This window comes from Astyanax mexicanus, chromosome 9 (genome assembly GCF_023375975.1).
Source record: "Astyanax mexicanus isolate ESR-SI-001 chromosome 9, AstMex3_surface, whole genome shotgun sequence".
Taxonomy (NCBI): Eukaryota; Metazoa; Chordata; class Actinopteri; order Characiformes; family Acestrorhamphidae; genus Astyanax; species Astyanax mexicanus.
This window is the reverse complement of record NC_064416.1, coordinates 38,043,090-38,068,944: the sequence shown is the minus strand read 5'-3', so window position 1 is coordinate 38,068,944 and position 25,855 is coordinate 38,043,090. Positions and strand designations below refer to the sequence as shown.

Genomic DNA, 25,855 nt, shown 5'->3' with positions numbered 1-25,855 from the left:
ATAACGAATAAAAATATTATTTCAAGAATACAGTACTTCATGATACTAATAATGCACTCTATATATCTCCATATATCCAGGACTGAAATAAAATAAATGATACAGAACAGATATAATCTGTTTCTAATAGATATATCATGAGAAGTGATAATAGTTAGAATTTTTTTTTTTGCTAAATACAGCAAAAAAGTGGTACCCTGATGTGATAATTAGGGGTGGGTGATGTGACACAATATTTCAGGGTATAATATTTATGATATTCAAAAATGTTGGCGGTAGTATTGCGTACAATACGATATGGCACAGCTGTACCTGTATCATAATCAGGGGTGGACAATAGGGGTGTGCCAAAAAATCGATGCATAAAAGATTCTAAGTCATGCTGAAGTTTGTTTTGAAACTTTTCCGCACATGCCTGTGTCCCAGAGCCTGCTGCGTGGTGAAGTCTCGCGTAATTATGCAATTACCAACAGTCAAACTTTCATCAGTGTCTATACAGACAGATGGGCAGTCATTAACTCAGAAAAGGCAAAGAGATGCCGTTAGTTCTGATAGATCTGTGGAGAAGTGTCTAATTATAAGCAGAGAGCCAGAAGGTATCATAGACATGAAGCACTCCAAATGGTGAGCCAACAGCACCAGCATCTCAATTTACCACAATTCCATATGTCCATGAACCCCTGGTCTGCAATTTAAATTTAACCTAGACTTAATGATTGACTTGTGTCTGAACCAGAGTGTCGCTGTGTCGCCGTTCCCATTCATTCTATGAAAATGAAGCCAAAATCTTACCGCCATGTTGGCGATCCTGACACCCGATTCTCCCGACCTGTGGTGGCTTCACTTTTGAGAGACGATGCTCTGTCCAGCTATATACAGTCTATGGTCTGAACTGCAAGAAATGCCTACTTAATGCCTTGCTGCCCATACTATCTCACTTAGAAGGCAGTGCAGTGATATATGTCTTTGTATTTGAATCAAAAGTCTGAGACTATGTCTGCATACTGGACCTTTTCTGAAAACGTATTCCACAGTTAAGGGAATTATAGGATGAGGCTGCTGAAGCTTTCTGAATTATTTGAGCTAGGAAAAAGCCAGCACCCTCTGATCTATGGAATTGTGATGGCTTATAATAGGAGATGAGATTGTACAGGTACTCAGGAGTGGTGAAGGGTTTTATATGTCCTAATAATTTAATTTTATAATCATAAAGGGAGTAAAGTGCTTTTAAACTGGGGTGGTGTGATTTAAATTGTCTGATTTTAGCAGCATTTTTTGAACTAGGTGAGGTTTAGTAGGCTATTAGGATAGTGCAGCCTTGACGTATGAAGAAGATACATCATGTGCAAATGCAGAAATTCTTCGTTTATTACATTTACATTTACTTTTACATTTACGGTATTTAGCAGACGCCCTTATCCAGAGTGACTTACGACAGTGCTTCGATGTTACTTCAAATATCCAAAGCTAGTTTGTAGACTAAGATACACAAAGATACACTAATATGAACAAGCTTTATATCATTTAGTCATTTTATTCCAATATAATTATTTGATATATTTACTATTTCGTGTCCTAGTTTTCTCTGCAGGAGCTTTTTGTAGCAAAACGTCAGACATATGTTTCACATTACCATCACTGGTACAGCCCTTAGGCTGTACCCACCAGCCCAATCTAAATGGCTTTGTTTACTTCTTTAGCATTTAATTACCTTGTGGAAACGTTGAGGTGTCGTGGTTGGCTACATAAACAGCTGGTTTATTTAATACAAAAAAAAAATACTTCTGCAAAGAACACACAAAAAGTGTCACTTTTTGTCACACGTGCATCTAACAATACTAATGCACCAAAAAACTAGAACTTGATTTCTGTTAGTTTGATTTGCTTGATTGGTTGTTTGTTTGACCTTGAAAATATACATTATATTATTATTATTATTATTATTATTATTATTATCTTTTATTTAAATTAAAGTTCTATTTAAAAAAAATGCCTTTTTCTTAAAGTATTTTATATATGGGTCAAAAATTGACTCAAGCCAACTACGACTTCAGCGCAAGACTTGAGTCTTACCAGTTATTTAGAACCTCAGAAAAGGAGGAAAGGTAAAACAAACAGTCCAAAAAGCCATCTTCCATGCATCAGCTAACAGACATCTGTGCTGACCAACATTATGTTAGGAGTAATGAGGTGGAACCCACCCAGAGAGAGCAAGGAGCAAGACCAATTGTGCTCTCTCAGACTCCGGCTGCTGATGGATGATGCATGATGGATCCTCAGACAATAGTGGCAGTGCTTTAGTCTGCTGGACCACAGATATAAAACACCAGTAATATATGGCATGAAATGATCTGTAAATGTCATTCCACTTTCAATATGCCTGACCCGTAGCCTAGCAACGGCAGAAGGCCACTAAAACTAACAGCCATGTTTAATGAGCCCCTGATAACGAACCAGTCGAATACTGTGACCTATCAACAAGCAGCAACAATAAATGCTGAAGCTTTTGTTACAAACAACAACGAACTGTGTCCATACTGAGATAGTCAAGCATCGTATTCACCACATGACCTGTTTTTGTTGTTGTTTTTTTTCTTATACCCTCTGTTCCCGGTCACCCCTCTACAAAGGTGCAACAGTGAGGTCTGTTTTGACTGAGGTTTATATAGGGTGCTGCACAGGTGCAGCTGGTTGATGCTAATCACTGCCAGGGATTCTGGGAATTGGAGTTTTGAGAGGTCCACCTCTACCATTTCTTCCCCTTGGTCTACCAGCCCCCCTACCAGCACTGCCCATCAGAGATTCACAGATAGCTGGATGCAAACAGGAAACTTTCTTTTATTTTTAGTCCATTGTTTTGGGTGATTTGACATTTGGTGGTTGTGATGGTTGGTTATGAAGGCTGTGTTGTATTTGTTCACAATTCAAATATTGTTTATTTAATATTTTGTGGTCGGGAATGTATTAATGTCTGGCTGAGAATACAACATTTGTTTTTTTTAGGACTAACATTCATTAAAAAAAAAGTGATGGACAGGGCTGTCTGTTAATGCTGTTACTTTTCTTGGCTTCTGTCTGATATTTCTTGGTGAATGATTGCTATTCTTGTATTGTGCTCATCAAAGTATTACACTGTTGCCAGTCTGTGAAGACCAGTGTGTGTTTAAAGAGAGAACTTTGCTCAGAGCTGTTGAAATGAAGTCATGCGATGATCACAAGCAGCAGCATATATTATATAACTGACTTTATGACTGACTGACTCTCTCTCTCTCTTCCTCCCTCTCTCTCTTCCTCTCTCTCTCTTGTTTTGTTTAGAAGACGTATTTAAAAGGTATGATATCAGACAGCCGGGAGAGATGTGGAAGCTGGTGAAGGATCCTCTCAGTTCAGATATCTACGCAGGTGGTCCGAATGGCCTGTATAATTTACATCAAAATGAGTTAAAAATGGTAAGCTGCTCCCACAGCATCACTTATTGAGTTTTGTTCTTCATACTGTGCCTTTTGCTTTCTGTATTTCACTTCAGAGCAATATTCTAACTGCAATATACACTGATACACTGCAGTAACACAATCATCAGCATCTTCATCAAAATATCAGCTCCTTCAACATCATTCCAAAGCATTTTACCACTTTTTGGGGTTTTTATGAATTCCAAAAAATTGGATATCATTGGATTTAAATCAGAAGCTTGTGCACTGCAAATACACGTATTTTAAGGTATGTCTCTACCAGCTTTGCACATCTAGACACTGCGAATTTTGCCCATTCTTCTTTGCGAAACAGCAAAAGCTCTGTGAGGTTGGATGGAGAGAGTCTGTGCTCAATGTGATTTAGCTCAGAACTTTGACTGGGCCATTCTAAAACATGGATATTATTTGATCTAACTGACTTTATGTTTAGGGTCATTGTGTTGCTGGAAGGTGAATCTCCACCCCAGTTTCAAGTCTTTTGCAGCCCTCAACACATTTTCTTCCAGGATTGCCCTGTATTTAGTTCTGTATGTGCTACTATGTGTTGGTCCATCACCACAAGCAGCAAAGATAGAGATGAGTGGAGCATCACAGAGGGTTTGAAGATGCATAATCCTGCTGAAAGATTCCAGATCAAGACTTAAGGTGTTTGCTGGTAGCTGGTTTCAGATGTTCTACGCTGATCTTTAATGGTCAAGTGAATGAAAATTGATAATCCTTGATGGGTAATCAGCTTTTGAACATCACAGTGTATGATGCATATGATTTTAGTTATGTGGTCAGGCTGGTCAATCATTGTAGTTTTGCTGGACAAAAGTGTTACCGGACCATCTTAACTCAACTCAAAAAAGTTACATAATATTGCTTTAAGGAAAAAATGAGCATAACAGATTTCATATTTTATTTTTTCCACAGCAGAGTTAAATTAAGCTAAACAAAATAACTCTCCTTTAGAATATACAGAAGTGGGTCTCTGTAGAAGATCTGGACTGGACCTAACATGTAATTTGACCAGGGGTGCCAAATATTTACAAAAGACTGTATATAAAATACAGTAGCTCTCTGCAGCCCATCTGTTATCATGCATAATTTAATAAGTTATGTGCAGATGTAATTTACTGTACTGTAACTGGTGATGGTCCATTTTGAGCAAAGATAATGAAACATGACAGTTTAATCATCATGGTAAGAACAGGAACAGGAAGGAGGTTTTACATGTACATAAAAGATTGTGCTAAGATAGATCTAAACATAAACTGCAGAATTTTCTTTTTCTTTGCTTTTTGTCACAGCATGCAGTTCTGTACGTTCCTTACCTATTAATATTAGAACAAAATTTTAATCCTGCTCTTCAGAAGGTTTTTGTATTTCTCCATTTCCCAGCACACCCCAATAATTGTTTGGTAGCTGTCAGACATCTGGCAGAGATGTGAAGGCTTACAGCCCTCAGGCTAATTTTTCCTCTGAACTTAGCTCAGTCAGCAATGTGAAAATGTAAATCAGATCAACTTAAGACAGACAGATAAAGCAGCTGAAGAAAAATAATGTTTTTATGTTATTGTGAAGTAAAAAGATGATGACATATGGTTTTCAGAATGTTATACAAATACAAATCTGAAGTGTTTTCAGCCCGCCTGAGTCAATACTTTCTAGAGACCACCTTTTACTGGTCTTTTGGGAAATCCTTCTACCAGCCGTACACTTTGTGTCTCGTCTGGTGCTGAAAGCGCTCCTGTTCCTCCCACACTCAGCTCTAACAGAGATTCTCAGCCTAACAACTACACTACCCAGAACGCACCACCCGCTCACGTGACACAACACCTGCTTCCTCCAGGAAGTCCTGAATACTGATTACCTGCACTATAAAAGAGCACACCACGCGCACACCTGTGCGGTTTATTATTGGTTCTACCTCATTACAAAGTGGTCTATCTCTAGTCTCTGTTATTTCTCGTGTATGACCTTGCTTTTTGTTTTTCGACGCTGATTTTTGTCTGTACCTCTGATTTTGGATTTACCGTGTTTGACCTGGACTGTTTATCATTTCTGCCTCTTGGATTATCTCTGCTGCTGGATTCCCTGTGTATGATTCTCTGGACTGTCCCTGTTTATGGTATGCTTATGTCTACGTGGTTCCTGTTTGCTGTTATTACCCTTTTTTCGTTATTGACCCACACTGTGGGATGAAACCCAGACTCTGAAAGTAAATTGAGGACTCGATCAGAAAGGATGTCCTCAGGGATACCAAAATGCCTAAAAATGTGTGTATAGATGGCAGCGAGTGGTGCGTTCTGGGTAGTGTAGTTGTTAGGCTGAGAACCTCCATTAGAGCTGAGTGTGGGTGGAACAGGAGCGCTTTCGGCACCAGACGTGACACTTTGTCATTCTTTTTTGCAAAATATTTCTTCTACAATAAGAAAAATTGCAAAATAACTTCATCACACATCAGATATTTGTTCGAAAAAAATATATATATATCATTTTCTTTTCACTTCATTATATTTTGTGTTGGTGTATGACTTAAAATCGTAATGAAATACATTTACATTTGTAGGTGTAGTTTTAAAAAATGTAGAAAAGCTCAAGGGTATAAATACATTTTCAAGGCACTGCAACTATTGTGAATTTCTTCTATGGAAACAATCAACTAAACCGTGATCCAGTTTGTCTGCATTGTGAAATTTATTTTTTGCTTTTTTGGCTAATTTAGACTCATTAGGACCAGTTACAGGAAGTTGACTCAGACTGTCATCACCCTTTAACCAAAACAAGAAGATAAGCAACCGGTGCTGTGCCAAAACAGACTTCCCTTCATATGCGTGGATGTCATGCGGCAGTATTTCCACAACCGATTCAGCCTGCCTAAACTTCCTCTTATTGGTCCAAAAATCTGTCAATTGATCAGTTAATCCAGGCCGAAACAACCTTAAATTTCAGTTTGGCCCATTCACTTCTGCTTTACCCTGAAAAGATCAAAGGTCCATTACAAATTATATAATAATAAGGAAGGTGTAAAACGCATTTATACTATTTATGCCTTCCCTTCGGTTTTGTTTTTGTTTATACCAATCTGCAGGTTAGAACTTCCCCTATCACATGGGGCTGTGGTGTTGATGGGACTTGAACTTATGTATTCCTGTCTCCTGACAGGAGAATGCAGTTAGACAGTTGCACCAACCAGAGTTCTAGGGTGGCCCTACAGTCTAACTGCTGTTACTCAACTGAAAGAAAATCATGCGTTTAAATCCCACATAGGATCAGCACTCCATCGTCAAAAGCCTTACAATATGGGGATGCCTTGTGATGGGGAAGTTCGAACCTGCAGATGGAAATAAACAGGAAACAAATTGAGGGGGTGGAGCTACAGATAAACGCTGATCTTTTACTGGATTTAATCGGATGCAGCTCCTTTAATGTTGTTAATTTGTTCACCAAACTTTGATACAGAACTACAGGGGTTGGACAATGAAACTGTAACACCTGTCATTTTACTCTGGGAGGTTTCATGGCTAAATTGAACCAGCCTGGTGGCCAATCTTCATTAATTGCACATTGCAGCAGTAAGAGCAGAGTGTGAAGGTTCAATTAGCAGGGTAAGAGCACAGTTTTGCTCAAAATATTGCAATGCACACAACATTAAGGGTGACATACCAGAGTTCAAAAGAGGACAAATTGTTGGAACACGTCTTGCTGGCGCACCTGTAACCAAGACAGCAAGACTTTGTGATGTATCAAGAGACACGGTATCCAGGGTAATGTCAGCATACCACCAAGAAGGATCAACCACATCCAACAGGATTAACTGTGGACTCAAGAGGAAGCTCTCTGAAAGGGATGTTCGGGTGCTAACCCGGATTGTATCCAAAAAACATAAAACCACAGCTGCCCAAATCACGGCAGAATTCAATGTGCACCTCAACTCTCCTGTTTCCACCAGAACTGTCCGTCACCACAATAAATTATTGTGGTCTAAAACCAGGTGTTTCAGTTTCATTGTCCAACCCCTGTACGTTAGAACTAAGAGTTAGGAGAAGCTTAAAAACATGCTTAAAGTTGGCAAATCTTTGTTTTGTTGAATTTTTGCTTGACTTCTTTTTCAGGTAAAACCTAGCATCTCACTGCTGACTGAAGGAACGAATAGAACTCTGTTCATCTGTGAAAAGATTAAGGAGAAAGATCATAAATGCTGTTTCCTGGTATGTCAGTATTTCAGCAGATACTTTTTAATTTCTGTATGTGATTCACAGTAGATCTGAACTTGTGTGTGGCTGTGAAATCTTATGTTGTTTTTTTTTTTTTATGTCAGAAACCGGAATCCGATCAGAATTGCTTTAACGTGGCCCAAGAGGTGCAAATTAATGAAGCTTCCCTGCTTGTTGGTAAGTAAAATGTTCTTTTTTTATTTTTCAGTGTAAATCTACTCCATTCCTTTTTCTTTTCCATGTTATTTTGTTGCCATAATTTCCAGCAGCTCATTTGGCGTATACAGTAATGCTTTAAAGTTGGTGGCCTCTTTAGAATTTTCTTGATTTCTGTTTAAATATGACCTAAAACATCATAAGATTTTAACATATCCTAAACATATATAAAATGTGAACCCAGTCAAATAAATAAGACTTTTAAAATATTATACTTGATCATTTAATTATTGAGAAAAGTATCCAATATTACATATTTGTAATTGGGAAAGTATGTGAACCTCTAGGATTAGCAGGTAGTTTAAAGGTGGAAATTTATGATCATTGTTCCTCTTCCCTGGAGAGGTTGATCAATAAAGATAAATTAAAGAGCAAGACGTGTAATAGTCGGCAAGGTCGTAAAGAACCCCAGGGTACATTCAAAGCAACTGAAGGCCTTTCTCACATTTGGCTAATGTTAATGTTCAGGAGTCCACCATCTACAGAACACTGAACAACAACAGTGTGCATGGCAGGGTTGCAGGGGGAAAAGGCACTGCTCTCCGGAAAAAAAAACATTGCTTCATGTCTGCAGTTTGCTAATGATCACATGACCAAGCCCAAGGCTATTGGAAAAAATGTTTTCTGTTTGAAGAAAAGAAAATACTGCATTCCAGCATAAGAACTGTGAAACATGGTGGTGGTAGTATTATGGTTTCGGCCTATTTTGCTTCAGCTGGTCCAGAGTGGCTTGCCATCATTGATGGAATCATAATTTCTGAATTATTTTAGAAATGTTCTAAAGGAAAATATCAGGACTGAATCTCAAGAGAAGGTGGGTCATGAAGCATGACAATGACCCTAAGCACACAAGGTTAAAGAAAAATAGTTGTTTACAAACTTTCAAGCACCACTATATAGACACTACAATCAGCAGAATTTTTAATCAATACAGAAGTTTTCAAGTTTTGTTGTTCTTTTAAAAGGTTTTATCTAGATTAATGTTTTTTTCACATAACAACTGTTTTTAAAGTTAGAGTATAGAGTATAGAGAGATAGTATAGCAGCAGTCTATAGCAAACATCTAATGAAACACCATTTTAACACCCTAGCATCTACTATAACAGTAAGTTGTCAATACGATACAAGTGCAATCACTTAACAAAACCCTAGCAAGCATCTGGAAAACCACAGAAACAATCAAGAAATTGCCATGTTCCCTAAGATACCAAGCAACCAATAAGCAAGTCCCTAACAAATACCTGTAATAACATAGACACCACTTAGGAACACCCTAAAATACCACCTGGCAACCCCCCCAAAAAACACCTACCCAATATCCATCAAAGTTTTATATCACTTAAACCTTTGTTATGTGAGCTATAATCGTACATAAACAATAGACTCTATATTAATTAGACAACCAACCAGTAGTATTTGGGTGGTATTGCTGTGATATTATGTTACAGGTGTTCTAAAACAAACACAAAACACATATGCAGAAGATGGTCCTCTTCTCAGTTTTGGTTCCTCTCTAAAGTTTCCTCATTGATTTCCTGCTATTGTTACTGGTGTTGATGTTAGCTCACTGGCCCTTCACCAAAAAAAAAAAAAAAAGGTTTTCAAAGTATTACAGATATTTAACTCAACAGGTTACATTACAAGAGTACACAGACTGTAGACTTGACCGACAATTCGCGGAAGCTAAACTGGCAACTTCTTGAAATACTGCAGGGTTCTGGATGAGCTGTTGATGCTGATAAGAGCATATGACGCAAAAAGATAACAAAATAAAAGTGAAGTAAAAGAACGGGACCACACTGAGCAGAGCTGAGAGTTTGGTGTAGACTAGGCCTGTCTGCACCTATGTGTGAATTTTAATAGTACTGAAAAACAGAAGTTAAATCCGTGTACTGAATTTAGAATTTTTATCATTTATTAGGCTCTTAGTTTTAATACTGTATTTTGTGGAAGCCACTATCAGTTATTATAAGGGAGTGACTATTTGTACACGGGTACAAGTAGCGTTTGCCACTCAGGGAGGCTATTTTCAAAAAAACAAAATCAACCCAAATGCACATGTCTAACAACCACTGACTGTACAGTCATTACTACCAACCAATGCTAGAGAGCATAAAGGAGCATAAAGCTAACTTAAAGGATTCAGTTGAAAACAATGCACAGAATTTGGTGAATATGAAAAATTATGTGGGGATTCGTATCCAACAAATACTGCTAATTTTCACAGATGTATAATTGGTATAATCTGTGAGCTAATAGAAACATTATAGCTAGCTAGTTAGCTAAACTTACCTGCTTCTTATCAAATGTTAGCAAACGCACAGTGAACTTAATTTACGTTCACAGAAAATCTTATCTAAAACACAGTTTAGAGGTAAAGTTAATTTCACTTTGTGATAATATAGCTACAAGTTTGTTTTGAGTTAGTGTTACCAGACTTTTAAAGCTCTAACTGGCTATATAAAACTCAATGAGTGACTTAGTAGATGTGGTTACTTAGGTTACTTAACTGCTTAAAAGTTTTGTATTATGTTGGCTATTCTGCTTTATATATTTATTTGAGTTCTAGTTCTAGATCTAATCGCTAATAACTGGCTTGTGGTTTTCTTATGTCAGCTAGCTATGTGGATATATAAGCTAACTGAGAGAGTAGTGAAGAATAAAAGTTTAATTGTAGTGTTAAGTTAGATCAAATGGTTAATAGATTTGTAAGTTAAGTTATGTTGGTAGTGAATGTACTGACAAGCTTGATGAATGCACCAAAACACAATATTTTAATTAAAATGATTTGATTTAAAATGATAATATTTAAATCAAATTATTTTTGCTCACTCCATCCTCAGCTCAAATAAAAAAAATGCTAAAAATGGGAGGGGTAGTTTGAGAAAGGCACTGGGTGATGTATGGGTTTAGAGGCAGGGCAGGAGGGAGAGCTGATTGGCTGAGCTGCAGCAGTGTGCCTCTGATAGAGGTGAGACGCAGATGGTTGGACGGTATTTTTGATTGACTGATCTGCATATTGTGATGTGTCCGTGTACCTAAGTACACGGACACATCATCTTCACCTATAGCACAGCTGAAACTGCGAGGGCACTGCAGAGGCAGAAATTACCGTAATAAACGTGTTTTTAAAGGTTAGGAAATGTTTATACACATTTTAAACAGGACTGGTTTAATTATTAATGTTTCATTACTTCAAAGAAACACATTTCAGCTATGAAATAGAATACACTGTTACTTACACCTGGGTGCAGATAATGAGGCATAATGTGACTTATGATAATGAAGTGCCTGACAGCTGCTTATCAGAGTAACATAACAGAGGGTGGTGCTTTTTATGAATCAATAGCCAAATTTCCACTGCAGGGCAGAACAGTTCCAACTTTAGTATGTCATAACAGCGCTCTAAACTTATACAGTATGTTGCAAACAGTGCAAAGACATATAAACATTCATATGTCAAAGTTCATTATTATTATTTTTATCAGACACTGTACTGATCTTAATACAAGGCAAAACATTTCTAAATAGAATAAAAAAAATGGTTCTTTGACTCCAAAAGTGTGTGGAGCCATTTTCTGGTTCTATAGAGAACCGTTCTTTCAAAGTTTCTGTGACAAACAACAAGCAAGAGGTTTTTCACCACAGAAAGGAACTTATAACCAGACAGTTTAAGCAATTCAGCTTTCTGATGGTTGGTTGGTGTCCGTTGTATCGGTTCTACAATATATTATTTTTTTTAATTATTAAAAAGGATCTCTTTTAAAATGGCCCTGTATGTCGCATCAAAAAGGGTTCCACTACTGTTATAGTCAAAGAGCTCCTGTGTAGTTAATGAATGTAGTATATAATTGCCTTTCACATTCAGCGTGTGATTTGCATTTTATCATTTCAAGCAAATTTGACTCAGTATGTACCTGTTCTCTAGAATAGTTAACTATCAATTACCACACGCTCATATTACTCAGCATAGACGTTCTCTTGAAATGTTCTGTTATCTGAATCTTATGCTGTTGTGAATTGTCAAAACAGAGAATGTCTGTTAATATCAGTATCATATCATATTAATGTCAGTATCATATAACCATCAAAGCTGACTGTCATGGCAGGTGTAGTGGAATATTTGATGCAATGACTTTTAAATGACCTCGTAACCGGAACAGTCATGACTTCACTGCGGTATCTGTCTATCATGGCACTTACCAGTAAAGGTCACATGGATGCTGTTATAAAAATGTAACACTTGACATAATCTGGCATGCCAGCGTATGAGGTGTTTATTGGTTTTATGAATAGGTTAGGGCCCTAGTTTAGCGATCTATAGGTGATCCATCAAACATGCACCATGCAGCTTGATTTAGAGCATGTCAGTGTGTCTTTGCTATCATAACGACAGGAAAAGTATGCATTGTGTGGCTCGAAGCACATGCAGAAGGAATGTTCTAATTTTCTTAATTAATGATGGCTGTGAAACTAGACGGAGTTTCTGGAGGTGCTGAACAATAGTAGCTGCTTTTCCTTCATGCTGTAACTCCAGCTCATCCCTAGTTACCTAAAATCACCATCTCAGTTCATCAGGTTTAGATCAGGGGATTAATGTGGAGAACAAACACTTATTTTGTTTACTATATTATTCCATATGTGTCCCTTAATTGTTTTCATATCTTTAATATTAATCCACAATTTATGAACTAAATAAAATATATGAGAAAAAAAAACAATGAATGAGAAGGTGTTTAGGGGGTTGTTGTCCGAAACTTAACAAATAAGTAAAAATAAATATACGGGCAGTGACAGTTATAAGTACGTCTTTACAGTATCCTAATGTTGGATATACACTGACCACCGGGTTGCAGAATTCTTTAAAACTTTTAAACAATTGTCCTTAATATAACAATGCATGCCGGCACTCAAGGACTCCAAGCATGAAAAACAAAATCTCAAAAATCAATAATATATGACATTTGACATGGAAATTTCACAAAATGCATGAAATTCAACATTTAAAAGAAACCTTTCACTAGGAGGAGACTGTCTCAGCTCTGTACAACATCACATATTGCTCACAAGAAGATTGCTCTCTTTTTTTTGTAGTGATGGCTGAGAAGAAGCTGATTGATAGGCTGAACATATTTAGATAATAAATAATGTATTGTAGTCTCTATTAAATCTTCAGTATAATCAAATCATCCATGACTTTTGCTGTGGTGCTGCACTGAAGATTGTGCCTTAACACTGCCCAGCACTGTGGAAATAAAGTAAAATGACCTAACATTGCTCTGGGTGGAAAATATCGACTGGGGCTGATCTCCGGTTTCTTCCTACCTCTTGCTGTTGCTGTTTTTTTTTTTTTTTTTTTTTGTTTCCCTGCATTGACTTTAACAAAAGAAACTGTGGCCTGGGAATCTATAAAGCAGCTGTGTGACGCTATCCATTGTAAAAAAGCACTATATAAATACTTTTGAATAAACTTGAACTGAATGTGTTTTCCTCTCCAGACAGGACACTATTTTTCACCATGTCCGGTGATCTTAATGCACAAGCCAACTTGGGGCTCTACAAACAAAGCTCCAAAACCAGCTACACTTGGCCACAGGGAACAACAGTGGGTAAGTGAGCCAACTGGCATCTAGTTAATAGCTACCAAGTTAGCCAATAACACACCGCCAGCCACCTGCTGTACGTAAAACAGTCAACTGAGTTACCATACTTCTTATTATACACTGCCTGGCCAAAAAAAGTCACACACTCTAATATTTAGTTGGATTACCTTTAGTTTTGATTACGGCACGTATTCGCTGTGGCGTAGTTTTCACAATCTTCTTCTGCAATGTCCCAATGCAATGCATTTATTTCTGTCCAGAATTGCATTCATTTCCCCCCAAGATCTTATATTGATGATGGGAGATTTTGAGCACTGCACAAAAGTCTTCTCCAGCACATCCCAAAGATTCTTAAAAAGGGTTAAGGTCTTGACTCTGTTGTAAAACAATCCACGTGTAAAAATTATGTTTCATACTCCCTGAACCCGGCACTTAATCCTGGCATTGTCATCTTGGAATATACCCGTGCCATCAGGGAATACAAAATCCATTGATGGAATAACCTGGTCTATATTCAGTATATACGGTAGTCAGCTGACCTCATTCTTTGGGCATATAACATTGTTGAACCTAGACCTGCAGACCAACTGCAGCATTAACCCCAGATTATAGCTTCGCCCCCACAGGCTTGTACAATAGGCACTAGACATGATGGGTGAATCGCCACAGCTGTTTCTCTGCTTACCCTGATGCTCCATCACTCTGGAACAGGGTAAATCTGGACCTATTGGACCACTTGTCCTTCAACCTTCTTCCAGTCTTCCAATCTTTATGCTTCCTAGCAAATTGAGGCTGTTTTCGCCAGATAGCCTTACCAATAAGTGTTTTTCTTGAGGCTATACAGCTGTTAGTCCCAATCCCTTGAGTTCTCTTCACACTGTGCCTGTGGAAATGCTTTTACTTTCACTATTAACCATATTCCTGAGTTCTAGTGTTGCTTTTCTACCAGTGGCGGATGCTGGTCTTTCAAGGATGGGAAGCTCAATTTCGGCCTACATCTTAACATATGTCGTTTTATTTATACGTAAATTCTACTCTCCCTGAGATTTTTTTTGTAAACAAAAGGCATTATTTTTAAGTTTTCACTACACAACAAAAAGGTACCCATTCTTTACATTGAACAATTACATAAAAAAAGACGCTATGACCTGAATAAACATAAAATGATCAGTAAAAAAAAAAAACATTACGCAAAATCTTTAAAGTTGGTAAAGGAAAAAATGCAGGTAAATTTAGTTCCTTTTTGGACAGTTTTAATTTCCTTAAATAATCCCTTTATTAATTTAAATTATTTAAATTATTTTTAATAATAACACAATACTTACTACTGGCCCCTGTTCATTTATGTCCTGACATTTTATTTGTTACAGCACTTCCAGTCAGCCAGCTCACTTTATCATACCAGAACAGCTGAAAATACTTTTCCCCTGCACTGTTTAAAGCAGCGCTGTGAAGCTCCTGGAATGAGTGAGAGGAAAACCGCGGCGTTACCAGTGATAAGAAGATGATTCTGAACTAAATTCAGCGCGGTGTAGCGCATATTTAATCAGTGACATGTACACACACAACAGTATATATTTAATCACTTTTTTTTTTTTTTTTTACATTTTAGGGGAAGCTGAGCTTCCCTTGCAGTCTTAGAGCAATCGCCACTGTTTTCTACAGTTTGATTTCACCAAATGTTTAAGTGGTCACCGATCATCATCATTCAACATTTTTGTTGCCGGCCACATTCCTTCCTTGAAGGTTGATGCATGCCAGTCGTTTGACTTTTCTGAAACCGACTAACATCTTCCCCACTGAAAGCTACTCACTGCATCAGCTAGAGTTAATAACTTATTTCTAGGTAAGCCTAATCACCCATACATTTATTATCCAATGGACGGTGCTCTCCTGTTTGCTTAGTTAAATCCAGGTGGTGACTTTTTTTTTGCCAGGCAGTGTATATTATTTAAGGATCGTTAAGGTATGATTAAGAAAACTGTATTTTTCTTTTCTTCTGTCATTCAGCACAAAAATATGTGAAAATCATCACAAAAAGCACAACCCTGGATGGCAAGCTGTACTCCTTTCAAACTGTGAAGAATTCGGACACGGACCCGGAAACGCCTTTATGGATTTCTCAAGTTTCTCACTACTGCATGGTAAGCAGCCTGAAGCTGAGTTTCTTGATTTTAAAGTTCTGGTCTCAAGAGTTCCAGCAGGACATGACAAAATTAAAGCATGTGGCCTCAGGACAGGACAAAATTAAAAAGATTACAGAGTAAGAACAAATAAATTACTGTCTGAATTCTTTAAACAGCAGAACAAAAGTCATTCAGCCCACAGTGGAAAATATGTGAAGGAATCACAGGGACTGTATCGTAATACCACTGTCACCAGGCTCATCACACTGACAGTGATGACACTCTGATCATGAGAAAATATTACTAAAGAACGTTTTTTTTCTTAACCAGTTTGTCATTTAAAGGTTGTGACATCAAGCAACATTTCAATGTTCTTCCTTCTTAGTCAGTGCACTTTGTCAATCAGAGGAGAATGTATTAGTGTCATCTGTTAGAGTGTGTTTCTGAATCGGTACAAACTTCTTACAGTAATGAGGAAGAGGGCAGGATTAAGAATTTTCAGTTCTTGTGTCACTAGAGTTTCATTATGAAGACAAAACTTTAGGTTACTTGCGTAACCCCGGTTCTCTGATAGCATGAGTGAGGTGTCTCACTATGGGATACGCCCCTTCCGCGTATGCCTCAGAAGCTCTATTCCACTACGCCAGCCAATGAGGCTGGCTGACAGCTGTGACGCTCGTGCTCACATCCCCCCGTATATAATACGGTGGCACAGCGTCACCTCCTCATTCAAAACAGGCACACCTCTTCCTCGCTTCACGCTGCAAGGAGGGTGGTCTGGTGAGACACCTCACTCATGCTATCAGAGAACCGGGGTTACGCAAGTAACCTAAAGTTCTCTTTCAAGCATTCGTTTCGGTGTCTCACTATGGGATATCCTAACTCCCGTATTGCCAGACAAGCCTTCCCGAACACACTGTCAACCAGCCAAATCTAAATAAGGCACTTTACCAGTGTAAGCCAAAGCAATCGCTTCTGAATTTCAGTGCGATAGTCTTTGTTACGTAATACATTTCCTGTTAGCCAAGGCTAACCTGAGTACTATTTGAAGATAAACCCCAAAACAGAGACGGGGTTTGGAGGCAAGTAACAATCACTGTGCCCAAAGTGGCACACTAAAGGATGTTATCTCATCACATGCCACACTGCAATAGCTGCCATGTACAGCTTAACTGCGGGGAAATACCTAACTCTCAGGTCTTGTGAGAAATAAAGTATAACTCCCAGAGCATAGGGACAGGGTTTTAAGTTTCTCTGAACACCACTGTTCAAACCACTCCCCACTTGTATCCAAAAAGGGACCTAGTGGAGGCAGCTCTCCCTCTTTTTTTTTTTTTTTTTTTTTTTTTTTAGGCAGTAACTCTGTTACACTTGAGCCAAACCACTCACGGGCCAAGCCCATAGGGCTAGTCGTTCCGGGTGTGGATGAAATATTTCCCCCCCTGCCTGCGTCAGTAGATCCCTACGCAATGGGAGGGGCCAGGGGTTGCCATGGAGAAGCTGCGTGACCTCCGCCAGCCAATGCTTGCCCGGCCAGTGTGGAGCTATTAAGATCATGGTCAGACCTTTTTCCCTTACTCTGGCTAGAGTTGGGGAGATTAAGATTGGAGGAAACGCGTAAAGCAGCGATCGTGGCCACTCGTGTGAGAAAGCGTCGACTCCCAGCGGGGCACTCTGATCGTGCAGCGAGTAAAACAGCAGGCACTGCGCATTCTCTAATGACGCAAACAGATCCACTGTTGCTCTGCCGTAACGCTCCCAAATCTGTTGGACAACTGAGCTGTTGAGTGTCCATTCCCCATAAAGGGGATTACCCCTCGACAGCAGATCTGCCGCCCTGTTCAAGATCCCCCGAACGTGTGTAGCTCTTAGGGATAAAAAGTGAACACTACTCCATAAAATCAACCTGCGGGCCAGTGTGTGTAACGGACGGGAGCGCAGCCCTCCCTGACGGTTGATATACGCCACTACCGCCGTATTGTCCGTCCTCACGAGAACGTGACAGCCCTTTAGAAAAGGGAGAAAATGTCTGACTGTTAGCTGAACCGCCAGCATCTCAAGACAGTTTATGTGAATGGATCGCTGCCGGTGACTCCACCTGCCATTAACTGTCCGGCCCTCGTGAATGCCCCCCCAACCAGACAGTGACGCATCTGTCGTCACTACCCGTCTAGCATGCACGACGCCCGTAGGGACCCCCTGTGTTAAGAAGCGCTCGCGCTTCCATTGACACAAAGCCATCAGCGCCGTCTGCGTGACTTTCACTTTCCAGCGCGAGTGACGTAACGGATCCAACCTGAGCGAGGCCACCCAGCGCTGGAAATCCCTCATGAATAAACGTCCCAGAGGGATAACGTCTATGGCTGAGGCAATCATGCCCAAAAGTCTAAGACACATGCGAAATGGGATCGTGTTTCCCATTCGAAAGGCATCCAAACACACTCTGAACTTTGCAGCTCTTTCTGCAGATAGACATGCCCTGAGCGACACTGAATCCAGTGTCAGCCCCAGATAAGATATGCACTGGGTTGCAACCAACACACTCTTCTCTGTGTTTAACTGGAATCCCAGTTTTAGAAGATGCTCCACAAGGAACATTGTGTGTTCTGTCACTTCTGATTGCGACTGAGCTAAAACGAGCCAGTCGTCTATGTACGTAGCGATACGAATGCCCCGTTTTCGCAGCGGAGCTATCGCCGCCTCCGTGCATTTCACAAACACCCGCGGGCTGAGTGAGAGACCAAAGGGGAGAACCAAATACTCGTACGTTATCCCCGCGAAGGCAAATCTTAGGTATTTCCTATGCGGGGGATATATGCTGATATGAAAATAAGCGTCCTTCAGGTCGATGGATGTAAACCAGTCGCCTGGGCGTATACACTTCAGTAGAGCTGAAAGAGTAAGCATTCTGAACTTGTATTTTCTTAAATATCTATTCAGAGCACGTAAATACAGAATGGGTCGTAAAGTTTGGGACCCCTTCTTGGGAACCAGAAAGTACCGAGAGTACAACCCGTCCTGATTTTGTCCAGGTGGCACTACTCTTATCGCTCCTTTCTTCAGTAATGAGGAAATTTCCTCCTGAAGAATGTGAGCCGATTCCCTTGTGGCTCGAGAATAAACGATTCCCGTGAAATGGGGAGGCTGTGTGTTGAACTGTAGCCTGTAACCATTTCGCATCGTTCTGAGCACCCAGCGGGACGAAACGCATGTGCTCCAATTGTCCAGCCATGTGGCACTCGCGCCCTCCAGCGGCAGCGCACTGTGATTACACGTGTCGTGTACTGCGCATGCGCGACCTGTCTGTGCCGAGATAGCGTGTGTGTGGCTTTTTAGCCCAGAGAGCAGAGACACTCCCTGAGGCTTCGGCTTTATGCCTTTTATGTTTTGCAACATTTTGCGTTTTATTCTGTTTTGCAACATGTAACGAGCATAAAACACAGAACCACTTGGCTTTATTGAACACATCACTGCTGAAATGAGTGAGGGTGTGCTTGGTGTGCGAACTGGGCATGGTTGGCACACAGAACATATGGGAGCGCCTGAACTGCGTTTCGCCTGAACATTAGGGAGAGGAGCCAGTAAATGGGGGGCAGATTGGCTTCCTCCCTGCGCCAGATACCCATCAGGCTGACTTTTTCTGCCTCCTCACCATCCGTGAGGATGAGCTGGGGGGCGGCTGGGCAGCTTGTGGTAGCGTCTGGGGCTTCCTGGACCAAGCTGTCTTGCTTTCAGCGCTACTGCTTTGATCCGGCTGTGGTCTCGGCCGTTTAGGAATACGAAAACCGACAGTCGGACGGGCTGCAGCCTGTGTGAAAGGAGGGCGAGGAGGAGCTGTAGGTCCCGGCTGTGATTTCCTGGGTAGGCACAGCTGGAGCGCTTCATCGTCCCTCTTCTTTTCTTCGCACCGCTTCTGCATCAGCGCGAGAGCGGAGCCGAAGATGCCCCTGGGCACAACCGGTGCATCCAGAATGGCCTCTTTCTCCCTGTCTGAGAGATTCGCGAGATTCAGCCACCTGCCCCTTTCCTGGACAACCATCGTGGCCATGGCTTTGCCTGCCGCTTGGACCGCACATCTCTGAAGACGGAGGGAGAGATCCGTGATGACACAAATCTCCTCCCATAGAGGTGAGCCTGGCGTGGCTGACGCGTCGTCCTGCAGCTCAGCCTGGTAGGCTGTAAGCATGGAGATGGCGTTAAGGGCTCTCGCAGACAGGGCGACCGCTTTATAAGCCCGATCGGTCATGCTCGACTGAAAGCGGTCTGCCTTGGAGGGCAGCGTGGGGTTGGAGGCTGCTGAGCGGCTGGGATGCAGGTGTGCTGCTACCAGGTGCTCCATGGGGGGCATGCGAAGAAGTCCTTCTTCTTCCATATGCTCCAGATCAAGAGCAGATCCTCCTTGGATAGGAGTTTTTCCTGTAAAGGGCTTCTCCTTCCAGCACGTAGCTAACTCCTCCATAAGCTCTGGAAATATGGGGAGTAGCTGTCTCGCTGCCCGCTTCGCCCTAGGCAATCTCCTTCCCTCATAGCGTGACTTTGCAGTCTCCGCTAGCACGGCTGGCCACGGGATGTTCAGCTTTTCAGCTGCACGCTTTAGCACATCCTGGAGGTCCACATTTAGAAACTGAGAGTGTGGTGACTCTCCCGATTCACTAGTGACCTCCATGGCACATGGGAGTGTTACCATCTAGGCGGAGGGGAGGAACGGTGAATCCTCAAATTCATCATCCTCGTCAGAGATGAGAAATTCGGATCCGTCGTCCATATCATCCTCTTCTCCCTCCAGCTCATCCTCTTCTGCGTCTAGCAGAGTGGGGAGTGGGGCGAGGGTGTCTAGCTGGTCACCCCAGCTTAACCCCGCGGGAGTGGATGATGCAGCGGGCATGGCGACCTGCTGTGTACTGGGCGGATTTGCATCGCCTGATATGAGCGGGTCCCCACCCGACAGGCTGACTTGGCGCGCCAGCCTGCGGCGTAGGCTTTTGACTGTGAACCGCGCGCAGTGATGGCACGAACCAGGACCGGCCAGCGCTGCCTGGGCGTGTCGCAGCCCGAGGCAAGCGGCACATACATGGTGCGTGTCCCGGCTAGCTATTTTATTCCCACAGGGACACGACCGTGCGGGTTCACCATCTCCACTCGGCACTGCCTGCATTACTGCAAACAATTAGCTGGTGTGCTAATTTGTGCTATACCGCGCTATTCGGTGGACGATGGCGTGGTGGGCAATCTATTCACCGTTAGCACAGGGGGCTAGTAACTAGTCGCGGCGCTAATGCTAATGTGGTTGTTAGCTTAGCTAGTTCGTTTAGCCGTCGTTTGGAGACAACCCGACTAAACAGAAAAATATTCGGTCTATGGTGAAGACCAGAATAAATCCTCTTTCTCTTCAAAGTCGCTAAACGCCCGGCGACGGAGGTATTAACTCCGTCTGTGGACTGTTTAGCTTAGGCGGCCTGTAGAAGAGAGAGTGTGTGGAGGCTTCTGGTGTGAAGCGAGAAGAAGGTTTTGAATGAGGAGGTGATGCTGCGCCACCGTATTATATACGGGGGGATGTGAGCACGAGCGTCACAGCTGTCAGCCAGCCTCATTGGCTGGCGTAGTGGAATAGAGCTTCTGAGGCATACGCGGAAGGGGCGTATCCCATAGTGAGACACCGAAACGAATGCTTGAAAGAGAACCACTGAATCACTGAGTTAATGTACACTGGTTATTAAAAGTTATAGAACCCCAGCCTTTTTTCCTCTGTGTTTTTCCATTTAATCTTATCAGGTCCAGTCAATAACTGTAAATGGTGTAAAGTCCAGTGTTTTCTTATTTTAGTAAAAATGTTATTATTAATATTATTTTAGAAAATGGGGTGAGTTTAGCAAACAATTAATTGGTTAACTGAGCTTTGGAAATGGATTTTAAAAAATATTAAATAGTAAATTTACAAAATGTTTGTATTAAAACAGTGCTGAAACAGATGGTGTTACTGCACTCTCTACTGCAGCATTTACACTCAGCACATTCACATTTTCATCATAATATATATTAGAAAACTCAAACTAGAAAAAGAGACAGAAACACAAAGAACTCTTGGCTATTAAAAGTTAGAAATTACAGATGAAGCCAGAAATCAGTGAGTACTGTTTTCGTAAATCTTCCAAAGCCCCTTAGAAACTGGACAAAACTGGTACAAAAAGAAGTCTGGCTGACCCACATGGCAACAGGGCCTTTAGCTCAGCTCAGCTTAGCTTAAAACTGACCTAATTCTCAGTTTCAGCAGTGAAGACAAGAATAACTGAAGTATAACTAAACGTGATAACTAAGGGTACATCAGCGGCTGCAGGTACTAGTGCGTGAGGTTTGCAGCCATATAAATTGGTTATCATGAAAAAAGGAAGGAAGCTCATCAGACCTTTTAAAGTTTTACGTAATGCTTATACGCCAAAAATAGAAAACATATGATTATTAAGTGTTGGTGCCCTGTCTAACATTTAGCATAGATTAAATATAAAAAAGGCATTTAGAACACTTTTTAACACAGTACAAAACAAAAAATAGGTACAATACTATAAATACACATTATGTCCAGTCCTTCACCAGCCTGGGCCTGCTCTTCAAGGACTTAATGATTCTTAGGTAAACAGAGCAGGTTATCAGTATTCACCACATGTGCCACGGATACGCCAACACTTGTCCTACCTTGCCTCCCAAAAATCAAGAAGCTTTTAGAACAGGAGACGCTAACCTGATATTCCAGGACAGAGTCCAAAAAAGCGCTGGTTGTAAACAGTATCATTTACAATATGCTAAATCATGCACATACACTTTCTGCTTTCCAGGTAAGTTTTAATAAAGGAATAGGAAGAATAGTGAGTCATCTTAGATGACAGAGAATAAATGATGGATGATTCCTGTACCTTGAGATAAGAGAGAAGAACAGGTCAGGTTCAAGGCAGTACCCCAGAAGAGAAGGTCTGCTGCTGTCGACTGAACTTATAAGGAGCTGTTTAAAAATTTTATTGTTTGACTAAACCGCGACAGTTTATTTAACCCTTGTGTGGTGTTCATATTTTTTGTTACTCGTTTACTTTGTTACTTGTATTTAATTCAGCAAAATTAAGCAATTTTACATTAAAATGCTTTACACATGCTTGCTTCACCTAAATTGCAAGCAATATAAACAGCTTACATGGTTAATATTTGCCCTTTACCTTTCTTATGTACATTTCTTTCAAAAAGTGCTACTCTTTTTTTTATTAGTTTTTTAATAAAATGTAAAAGAAAATGAATTAAACTCAAGATATGAGTAGAAAATTTGTTTAGTTTCAAATTTACAAATGAAGCAATGTTTATTAGCCCTTGGCCAAACATACTGTATGTAATATAAATGGTTGGGGGGGGGGTACAGTGTGTGTTTATCGAAAATGTGTTTTGATATATGTTTTTCACAAAAAATGAGCCAATGCCAATGAGTTTGAGTTAGAAAAAATATTTGTTTTAGTATCATTTGATGAAAAATGAAAACGGGTCCCACAGACACGAACGCCACACAAGGGTTAATGAGGCATTCTGGGCTTATTTATTTAGTTTAGTATTGTTTTTATGGTGTGATTAAAATCTTATAATTCAGTCTGACTGACCAAGCTGAGCATTCAGCTCCCAATTTCTCGGAGTCAAGTGTGTGTGTAGAGATAGCCACCCTGTATGAAGTTGACTACTGATGATTTATAGCTGTTTTATTGTGGATAAATGTGCAATAATTTGGCTTTTTATAGCATGTGTGTATTATTGCTCTGAAATGTAACACCACACATTTTTAGATTATGCACACAAACAAGAGTTTTAACCAATGTGATCTTACTGATGAGAGCCAGTTTCATCCATATTTTTTTGATTGGCTTTGTGACTGCACTTCAGGAAACTTTCAACTTTCTTGAAAATGTTCATATTGACTTAATGTATCATTTTCTTTACTTAGTTAAGTAGTTCCTAGCATAATATGAATTAGAACATTACTCAAATAGAGCTAATCGCTGTATACCTGTAACTCTACCTCTTCACAACTTTACAACTGATGCTCTCAAACACATTAAGAGGAAAGAAATTCAAGTAGTTACCTCTTGAAAAGTTCAGCACAGCTGTTAACTGAAAGCCTGAATTCCAGGGGACTCTACCTCATTAATCTGACAGAAAATCCAGCCAAATTGTGCAAAACTGTCCTTTTACCCTCTGAGAACTCTCCTCAGTGCTGCCAGCTGGACAATGATGTCTACCAAAAGATCCCTATTTGAAACCTAGCAGCAAGTAGACTTCAACAGTTCAAGTATTTTCTCTCCTCTAATGCTCTGAGTTCAGTTTTACAGGCCATTGTGAGTTAGTTGATGAGTTATGAATCAGTTATGAATCAGTGCTGCAGTACTGAAACTGGATATCTGATATCTGAGAGTTGATTATTTTCTTTATTTGAACCAGGGTGATAAAGGGGGGAGTAAAAGCTTGCTGCAGTTCCGCTGGACATCCATGCTGAGTGCTCGTCTGTTCTGTGGGAAAAAAGAGAATAGGACGACCTTCACAGAGCTGCTGGACGTTGCAGAATTGGAGATCTCGGGCGACACCATCATTTTTGCACTCTTCAAGAATGTATAGTAAGTAAGATGGTGTGCTGTGTGATTGTTTTTATGACTGCATAGACCATACATATATAGTCGTATGTAAAGATCTTAGGCACATTAGATTAAAACTTTGGAAAAACATTTAAGGGAACATATAAAACAAATGAAATGTGACACATTTCCAATATGATAAATTCAGCAAATACATTTATAAAATGTGCTCTTGCTCTAAAATATGCTATACTGTATAATTACATATAATACATGTCCTGTTGAGGATTCATTTACTTGTTTTTACTTAGAAAGTCAATTGTAAATTACAGTATTTGGAGGTTTCATGCAAAATATTAATTTTTAGCAGTTGTCTTTTAACGTATTTAAAACCTAAGAATTAAGAGTTAGACTAATTAAAATGTGGTAAAATAATTTACACTGCCTGCCATTTAAAGTTATGATATTTTTTGCTACTCTGTAAAGATTTTGGACAGAAGATGTAGACTCAAAAAGAAGGGAGAGTTAGGAATAAGAGATAATAGATTTAAAGGGAAGAGAAATCTAGCCAAATAACCCATAAGAGTCTAGACCCATTTCTAACGATTGATTCAGATTTTTTTTTATTGTACTTATATTTTTAACAATAATGTGCAACAATAACAGAAATGACAGAAAAACAATTTGAGAACTTGAATTTGAAAAAAAAAATACACTCCTAAAAGGATCAGTATCAGTATAATGGGTGACTTTTATGTTCTTAGCATATTTGTATAAATTTCATACAAACACTGTAACATTTTTTTTAAATGTAGTCTAAATTAACACATTTTTACACAAATAGTTGTGCATATACTGTATTTTTTATACTGTATATCTTATAAGGTGCACTATCAATAAATGTCTATTTTCATACTTAAAGCACACTGGATTATAATGTGCATTTTAAGAGACAGTAGTAAGGAAATTCAGCTGGTCTCGCCGCTGGGTGGTGGTGGAGGAGGGTAGCTAACTAAGTTAAGTAAAGCTAAGCTAAATTAACAAAACTGTAATAAAAAAGATTTCCTTTCAAAGTCAAAAGAGAGCTGGGTGTAAATCTACACAGATTTCTCTCCTGAAAAACTTCCGTTTATTTACAGTAAGCTTAGTTTCCAGCACAATTCTGGAGCATTAGCATTAGCGGCTAACCGCTCCAGCAGGGCCGATAATACTCACCTCGAATGGCAAAAGAGCTAGCGCTTAGCACGGCTAGTTTAAAATGCTAATGCTGTTTCAGCAGGGGTTAGCAGCAGGCTACAGGCTGATAATACCCATCTCTGACCAGCTAAAGAGCTAGCACGGTTAGCGGCAAATGCTAATACTGCTCCAGCCATTGTGCTGGAGAACTAACAGAAACAACTTTATAACGCTGTACTTCAGAAGAGTGGCTTTAACGTTACTGCTCCTTACAACCTGACTGACAGAATTCTTACATAAGACACGCTGCACGCTAAAATGTGCACTGACAATTTTGGGGAAAATTAAAAGGATTTTAATACTGCATGTTACTTTCTGTACTTTTTATACAGTTTTCTTTAATGTGATACCTGGGCTTTTTGCCATATCTGCAGTTCTGCCTGGTTTAAGTGTTTAAATAACACA

General features: G+C 40.1%; 1 protein-coding gene across 6 annotated transcripts in view; it reads left to right on the top strand.

Annotated features, from left to right (window-relative positions):
• Positions 1–25,855, top strand: part of LOC103037190 (semaphorin-7A) — a 115,696-nt gene that overhangs the window by 62,393 nt on the left and 27,448 nt on the right. For 3 of the 6 annotated variants that reach the window (XM_049483268.1, XM_022679822.2, XM_049483266.1), the window contains exons 2-7: positions 3,316–3,449; positions 7,574–7,669; positions 7,780–7,852; positions 13,390–13,500; positions 15,505–15,638; positions 24,084–24,256. In XM_049483268.1, the coding sequence (XP_049339225.1) occupies positions 3,316–3,449; positions 7,574–7,669; positions 7,780–7,852; positions 13,390–13,500; positions 15,505–15,638; positions 24,084–24,256 (721 nt within the window). The remainder of the gene's footprint in view (positions 1–3,315; positions 3,450–7,573; positions 7,670–7,779; positions 7,853–13,389; positions 13,501–15,504; positions 15,639–24,083; positions 24,257–25,855) is intronic. The other 3 variants (XM_049483267.1, XM_022679821.2, XM_049483269.1) reach the window with 3 other exon arrangements.